The sequence below is a fragment of the Lathyrus oleraceus genome, chromosome 5, assembly GCF_024323335.1.
Source record: "Lathyrus oleraceus cultivar Zhongwan6 chromosome 5, CAAS_Psat_ZW6_1.0, whole genome shotgun sequence".
NCBI lineage: Eukaryota > Viridiplantae > Streptophyta > Magnoliopsida > Fabales > Fabaceae > Lathyrus > Lathyrus oleraceus.
In genome coordinates this window covers 629234363-629243077 of record NC_066583.1, presented here as the reverse complement: position 1 = coordinate 629243077, position 8715 = coordinate 629234363, and the positions used below count along the sequence as shown (strand labels likewise).

At 35.3% G+C, this 8715-nt stretch overlaps 1 protein-coding gene across 2 annotated transcripts; it reads left to right on the top strand.

Moving 5' to 3' along the window:
• The first annotated feature begins 719 nt into the window (after positions 1-719).
• Positions 720-8025, top strand: LOC127087342 (probable phospholipid-transporting ATPase 4). Of its 2 annotated transcripts, none has more exons than XM_051028227.1 (11): positions 720-1132; positions 1684-3625; positions 3763-3873; positions 4148-4424; positions 4573-4661; positions 4776-4863; positions 4943-5152; positions 5515-5640; positions 6528-6626; positions 6795-6986; positions 7072-8025. In XM_051028227.1, the coding sequence occupies exons 2-11, from the start codon at positions 1806-1808 to the stop codon at positions 7729-7731; spliced, it is 3672 nt and encodes a 1223-aa protein (XP_050884184.1). In that variant the 5' UTR covers positions 720-1132; positions 1684-1805; the 3' UTR covers positions 7732-8025. The 2 variants fall into 2 exon arrangements, with proteins under 2 accessions (XP_050884184.1, XP_050884185.1); XM_051028228.1 differs by having other exon boundaries at positions 720-1226.
• Positions 8026-8715: the final 690 nt, after the last annotated feature.

Genomic DNA, 8715 nt, shown 5'->3' with positions numbered 1-8715 from the left:
ATAAATATTTATTTATTTTTTAATGCAACAATAATATCCTTAGATTTTTTAGTATTATTAAAAATTTAAAATTATATGATAAATTATAATTAATCAATTATTTTTATTAAAAATATGAGTAAACGAATATTGATACGAATACATTAATGTTCATGTGAGTATAAATTAGATTATACTCTACTCCACAAATATTAAAACAAGTATTATAATTTTCTACTCATATCTTAACTATTGACATCCCTAATCCGTGTTATTGTAATCAAATATCTCTACACAATTACATTGATTTAATAAATTTAATTTACATTTTTTAAAGTTAATATTACCATGTACCTCAAGGACACAAGTTAATGGTACACTTATAAAAGTATTTTTTTAAAATGCGTGCATTTGATTTCTTGAAATTTAAAATTTTATTTTATTTTACACAATTTTTTTAATAATAGTAACCTTAACTTGTGTCCCAAAAATATAAATTAACAATATCTTATTTTAAATAGACGAAATAGTAATAATAGCTCAAACTTTTACAAAGATTAAAATTCTAATAAGCCCATTGAATTTAGTAATATCCACTTTGAGATAAAATTTGGAGAAACTTAATTTATACGTATTTTTTATTACTTAAAAAGAGAACAAATAAAAAAAGTTAGATATTTTTTTTAAATTAAAGATTTGAAACAACATTTTTGTTATTATGCCATTTGGCATTGACCAGAGAAATGAACTCGAGTCCAGCTAGAAAAACCGTGTTACAATATTTTCCTTAAAAAACACAAGAACTTACAAAACAATGCACCTAACCCAACTAAGAAATCGAAAAAGAAGCAGAAAATTTCTCATAGAAAAAAATCTGCAAAAATATTAAATCCCAGTTATAAGAGAAAAAAAAAAGAACGAGTAGCGGAAATTTCTGGGAATTGCTTAGAACTCATGTGGAAGGAAAGTGACACAGTTCACACTCGCGCTTAACTACACGCGCCCCCTTTCTCTTTCACTCTCTCTCTCTACAGAATTTCTCTCTCTAGACTTTGTCTTCTTTTTGAATCTGCAAATCACATAATCAAGCTTCTTCTATCGTCGTTTTCTATTTCTCGCCGTCCCTCACACACGCTACTCACTTTCCTCTCAGGTTCCAATTTTTCTTCTATTTATTGTTTTTCTTCCTACTGCATTCTCTTTGATAATTTCGCCTCTATCATTGTCCTTTTCAGTTGAGTTTCAAGGTTTCAGTCTTCAATTTTGAATCCCCGTCTCTCTCTGCCTGCATTTATGTTTGTTTTGTTGATTTAGCTTGTTTCGAAATCGAAATTGAAAATTGAAATTGAAATTGTGCACTGAAGATGTTTGTTTCTTTGAACTGTTTTCAGTTCTTGATATGTGTATATGAGTTTGTTTGTTCCTGAATTTGATTTCGTTTTAACGATTTTTCAGTTGTGATTTTCGAAATGGAACACTGGATCAGAAGATCGATCTCTGTTTAGCTTTGATTTCCTCTTCATTTTCTGTTTTTTGTTTTTTAGGATGAACTTTGAATTATTGTTCCGGTAGCATGTTTTTTCAGTTTTGGGTTATGTTCAATCTGACATTTTACTGATTTTGTGTTAATTAGTATGCATTAAATGGTTATGGTGTTTATGTACTGCAGTTAATGATTTCCGTTTGTGTTTATTTTTTGGTCAGGTTTTAGAAAAAAACAAAGTTGGGGATAGAAGGAGGCGTTTGATTTTTCCTAGAGGTGATATTTACGTTTCTTTTATTGGTAGTAGGCTGTGTGAGCTGTAAAATAACTATCTTGAGCTGAGATGGCACGTGGGAGGAGGATTAGGGCTAGGCTCCGCAGGAGTAATCTATACACATTTGGTTGCCTTCGGCCGACTACGGCTGAGGAGGTGCCTCATCCACTTCAAGGTCCTGGTTACTCAAGAACCGTGTATTGCAACCAGCCTCAAGTTCATGAAAAGAAAAATCTATTTTACTGCAAGAATAATATATCAACGACCAAATACAATGCTATCATGTTTTTACCTAAGGCACTGTTTGAACAGTTTCGAAGGGTTGCCAACATATACTTCCTTTTGGCTGCTTGCCTCTCGGCATCTCCAATTTCACCTTTCACTTCGGTGAGCATGATTGCTCCTTTGGCCTTTGTTGTGGGGCTTAGTATGGCAAAGGAAGCATTGGAGGATTCGCGCAGGTTTCTTCAGGATGTCAAGGTTAATCGCCGGAAAGCTAGTCTCCATAGAGGCAACGGGGTTTTTGATCTCAGGTCATGGCAGAAAATTATGGTGGGAGATATAGTAAAAGTAGAAAAGGATCAATTTTTTCCAGCTGACTTGCTTCTCTTGTCTTCAAGTTACGAGGATGGGATATGCTATGTGGAGACCATGAATTTGGACGGAGAGACCAACTTGAAGGTGAAAAGATCTTTGGAGGCTACCTTGTCCCTTGATAATGATGGAGCTTTTAAGGATTTCGCCGGAACAATTCGTTGTGAAGACCCGAATCCCAATCTGTACACTTTTGTTGGGAATTTTGAATATGAACGTCAGGTTTATCCTCTTGATCCTGGTCATATTCTCCTCCGAGATTCAAAGCTTAGGAACACTGATTATGTCTATGGGGTGGTCATTTTCACTGGCCACGACAGCAAAGTCATGCAGAATTCTACAAAATCCCCTTCAAAAAGAAGCACAATAGAGAAAAAGATGGATTATATCATATACACTCTTTTCACTGTTCTTATATTGATATCCTTTATAAGTTCAATAGGATTTGTTGCTAAGACGAAGTACCAGACCACAGAGTGGTGGTATATACGGCCTGACGATATTGAATATCAGTATGATCCTGCGAAAATTGGATTGGCTGGGATGAGCCATCTGATCACTGCACTTATTCTATATGGATATTTGATACCCATCTCTCTTTATGTTTCAATTGAGATTGTGAAGGTATTACAGGCCACCTTCATTAACCAAGACCTTCAAATGTATGATGAAGAAACTGGGACTCCTGCCGAAGCACGAACGTCAAATTTGAATGAAGAGTTGGGTCAGGTAGACACCATCCTCTCTGATAAAACTGGCACTTTAACCTGCAATCAGATGGATTTTTTGAAGTGCTCCATTGCTGGTACTTCCTATGGTGTACGTTCCAGTGAAGTTGAACTCGCTGCAGCAAAGCAGATGGCTTCTGATCTCGAGGAGGAAGATATGGATGTCTCTAATTTCCCCATGCATAAGAAGGGTAAAGTGCCACGGGAAAATGTTAGAAGAGCTGAAGAAATTGAACTTGAGCCAGTTGTTACTTCTAAGGGTGGTGAGGATCAAAGGCCTACCATAAAGGGATTTGGTTTTGTTGACAGCCGCCTCATGAATGGAAACTGGTTGAAAGATCCCAATGCTGATGTCATTTCGTTGTTTTTCCGGATACTGGCAGTTTGCCATACTGCCATTCCTGAGCTTAATGAGGAGAGTGACAGTTGTACTTATGAAGCTGAATCACCCGATGAAGGGGCTTTTCTTATAGCAGCTAGAGAGTTTGGTTTTGAATTTTATAGAAGAACCCAATCAAGTGTTGTTGTACGCGAAATAATTTCTGCTTCAGGACAAGTGGTTGAAAGGTGGGGTGGACATTCACGAACTGTATTATGCATTTCCTTTTTCTTTTCTTAATTTTTTTTATGTATTTTACTTTTGAATTTCTTGGCATTTTTATCTGCATGTTTGTTTATTTATTTATTTTGGTTGAATTATACAGAGAGTATAAAATATTGAATCTGCTGGATTTTAGTAGCAAAAGAAAGCGTATGTCAGTGATTGTACGTGATGAGGAGGGAAGCATTATTCTTTTATGCAAAGGAGCTGACAGGTTAGCCTAATAATGTGATTTCTTTCTATTCTGTCAGCTGAATGTATGAGGTTAATGATCAAGTAAGACCTGGTTTCAACAAGAAAACTAAAATCCTCTTCAAACCTGTGGTATTTATATTATACTTATTTCTAGTACTAGCACACTATAGTCTATATAATTACAACAACTCTCTGCTTCCAAAGAAGAGCTTGCATTAACCCAAAAGTTGTCATAGAGAGACTTTTAGCTTTCCACTCTAAACTTTGACATTAACTATTTTATGGTTGTGCAGTATCATATTTGATCGATTATCTAAGAATGGAAAGAAGTATTTGGAGGCTACTTCTAGACATTTGAATGAATATGGAGAAGTGGGTTTGAGAACACTAGCCCTGGCTTACAGAATTCTTGATGAACAAGAATATTCTGATTGGAACAGCGAGTTTCAGAAAGCCAAGACAACTGTTGGGCCTGACAGAGAGGCAATGCTCGAGAAGGCATCAGATAGTATGGAAAGAGAGTTGATTCTTGTCGGGGCTACTGCTGTGGAAGACAAGCTGCAGAAAGGGGTAGGCTTATTATTTATAGTCTATATATATATATATATATATATATATATATATATATATATATATATATATATATATATATATATATATATATATATATTGCTGCTTTCCTATAATTTAATCACATTCAATTTTTTATCCTTCTTAGGTGCCGCAATGCATTGATAAACTTGCTCAAGCCGGTCTAAAGATCTGGGTTTTGACGGGGGATAAGATGGAAACTGCAATCAACATTGGGTATGCCTACTGCGAATTATTTAACTTCATAATACTATCTGCATTTTCAATTTTAAGTTTGAAGTTACCAAATTTAAACGAGTTTGATAATTGTTTTTTTTTCCTATGGTGCAGATATTCATGTAGTTTGCTTCGACAGGGTATGAAGCAAATCTGTATATCTACTACAAGTTCAGATTCAGTAATCAATGATAGGAAAGAGGTATTCATTTCACTAAGATTGAGTAGAAATTTTTACTATTTTGACATGGATTTCATCTAATGTTAGGCATACCTCTCAGGTAATCAAAGGCAACATCCTGACTCAAATCACCAATGCCTCACAATTGATGAAGCTGGAGAAGGACCCACATGCTGCACATGCATTAATTATTGACGGAAAAACTCTAACATATGCTTTAGAAGATGATATCAAACACCAGTTTTTGGCATTAGCTGTTGATTGTGCGTCTGTTATTTGCTGCCGTGTGTCTCCCAAGCAAAAGGCCTTGGTAGGACCATTTTTCTTTGTATCATTCTGGTTTCTATTTAATTTTTTTTACTACTTTTATTAGTTGATCACTATAAATGATGCTTCTTATCTAAGTTGTCAAACATGTGAGTCTATGTAAACTTGCGTAGTCTCCGTAGATTCGATTTGTAAAAGCTTACCTAATATTGAAGTAACCTATATATGACATATCGATGATGTGATATCATAAAAATTACGATAATTCAACATTTCCACTCGAGAGCTTAACCACCAAACTTCTTACACAATTATTCGAGTAACAATCGTACACTACTGCATTCATGGCTCTATGTTAATGTTACTGTTTGCTTGCGTCTTCATCCCTCAACCTTTTGGCAACAGGTAACAAGGTTAGTGAAAGAAGGAACTGGGAAAACCACTTTAGCAATAGGTGATGGTGCAAATGATGTCGGCATGATTCAAGAAGCTGACATTGGTGTTGGAATCAGTGGGGTTGAAGGAATGCAGGTCAGTATCAAGCTCTTTAAACATAATTATGAAACACAACTGCAAATAGTGGGTTTTAACATTTATGTTTTCTAGTTGCAACGCCATATACTTCATAATTATAAAACAAACCAAAATTTGGCTTCATGTTTTCCTTAAGAATAAAAAAAAAATGAATGGGGATAGTGACAGGGAAATCTATCATATTTACATGTTTGAATGCTGGAGCAGATTTCTTGTAAGCCTTTTTGGTGATATTCTTGTTATCAGTATTGACATTGCAATAGAGAAGTGAACCTCTGCTTTCTTCATCATTCATTTTACTTTCATATACCTTAATCTCTATAAAATGAGAAAAACAGAAGCTTCTCTTTTTTTATTGTTCTAAGTTCTGACTTATATTTTCTTATATTCTTTTACTGCATAGAACCATATCAGAGGCATCTGTTTAAATTTAGCATTTACTTATTTCTGATTTAATATGGACAGCACTATTGTGCAACCTATCTGCTGTCCATCATGAGTGCTTTTTTTGGAGGCACTATTACATGAAGTCACGAATGTTAAAAGAACACTATGTTTATGTTATTAATTTTGACAGTGATTTGTCATATGTTTAATGGAATATCTTCTAGCTTGTTCAGTCCGACTCATAGTTTTTGCCTTGAATGTGGGCTATTCAGAAATTGTCAGCTGATCAATGTTAAAATTTGCATGCTTCTATTCATGTGAAATAGTGCAAATTTTAATTGACTAACTTGTTGATTGGAGTTCATGTTCACTTTATCAATCATGAAGCATTATTTAATTAAAACTCATTAATTTTTACCATCATCTCTAAAGTCAAGAAAGCACATGTATTTTCCAATGTGGAAGTTATAGAACTCAAGCTGGCACATTCTTTTCAGGCTGTGATGGCTAGTGACTTTTCCATTGCTCAATTTCGGTTTTTGGAGCGGCTTCTGGTAGTCCATGGACACTGGTGTTACAAGAGAATTGCACAAATGGTAATTGGTATATTCATCTTGAATCTTGATTGTTATTCTCAGATTTTGAATGTTTTCCATGCTTGTGCTGCCATCCTGTGCAGGGACAGAAGTGCATGTAACATTTTTTTGCATTCTGTATCTTTTATCCTATATTTCTCTTCTAAACTGATTCTTTATGCATTCCAGATATGTTATTTCTTCTACAAAAATATAGCATTTGGCCTCACCATATTCTATTTCGAGGCCTTTGCGGGCTTCTCTGGTCAATCGGTTTATGATGACTGGTACATGATATTGTTTAATGTAGTCCTTACATCGTTGCCCGTAATTTCACTTGGAGTTTTTGAACAAGATGTTCCATCAGAAGTTTGCTTACAGGTTTGTTCTATTGAAATGCCTAATGGGTTTCATATTTTCATCCATGTTTAGATAACTCAGCCTCTGACACACTAGCTCTATGCAGTTTCCTGCACTATATCAGCAAGGACCCAAAAATTTGTTCTTTGACTGGTATAGAATACTGGGGTGGATGGGGAATGGTCTGTACTCCTCCCTAGTCATCTTCTTCCTTGTTATCCTCATCTTCTATGACCAAGCATTCCGCCTGAATGGCCAGACTGCAGACATGGCTACTGTTGGTACCGTAATGTTCACCAGCATCATCTGGGCTGTCAACTGCCAGATTGCCTTGACAATGAGCCATTTTACATGGATACAACACCTATTTGTGTGGGGAAGCATAGCCAGTTGGTACCTCTTTCTCTTTTTATATGGCATGCTTGGTCCAAGACTCTCCAAATCTGCCTACCAAATATTGGTTGAAGTGCTTGCTCCTGCTCCTATTTATTGGACAGCAACGATTCTAGTAACAGTTACGTGCAATCTTCCTTATCTTGCCCACATATCATTTCAAAGGTGTTTTAATCCCATGGATCATCACATTATCCAAGAAATCAAGTACTACAAGAAGGACATTGAAGATCAACACATGTGGACGAGGGAGCGGTCTAAAGCAAGACAAGAAACAAAGATTGGATTCTCTGCAAGAGTGGAAGCAAAGATCAGGCAGCTGAGAGGGAGGCTGCAGAAGAAGCAATCTTCAACGGGGGCATCCCCATCATGACCTTTACAAAATGATTATTTAATAGGTTTCAATCTTTGTAGGGTTTGCGGGTCTTTTTCTTCTTCCGGCTCTAGCCTCATTCAAATTCTTTTTACATGCTTGTGTTGTTTGCTTTAGGGTTGCATTGAAGTCCCTCTCATTAAGGAAAAAGAGCATGTGAGCCATTGTAATATATTTAAGTAGAAAAGCTCACCACATTAGTCAATTATGAACAATCAAAGTGTAATTTACATATATCAACAGATGGTTACAATTCAAGCAATATCGAAGAAACAAAAGCAGGTATACAACTAACTACTAATTTGAGTTATATGTTTTTGGATGAGAAGTGAGAGGGAGTGGATGGGTTAGTCTGCAATTTTCTGTTGTAAAATATGAACCACGAACACTAGTGTATCTTGAAAACATTCAGTCTTTAACACCTTTGCATGTCGATGAAGAGAAAAATACAAACATAATTTTGACATAGCTTAATCATGTTTACAGTTAACATGCACAAATATATTTGAATTGTTCTTGACATTAGGAATTGTTAAATCTCTTGGTTTGAATCAGTTTATCAATTTTTTTATAAGAGTATTAAGTAGTAATTATTTGAGAATATGACAGTTCATCACAGGGCTATTGCTACAGCAGGTCACACTATGCTCCTATATGAGCAAGTGTTGTAATAGCTTTTGCAACTGATTTAGATCAATAAAATTCAGTTACAATGGATCTAAGAATCCATAGAATGGTATAAGTTAGCCTAGTTCGATCCATGACTAATCTCACTCTCCCACCGCTGCCTTAACCACCACTGCAGTCACAAAACTCTGGCGTGTCACTGCATTCGCAAGCTTCTTCTGAAGTGTTTCTTCCTCCTTGCACTTCTCTGAAAATTTTAGAAAACTTAACTGAAAAAAACTTCTATTTATAACGTCTAACAAGTGGAATTATACATCAACAGTAATCTTACATAATTTGTCATTTTCTATAATACTT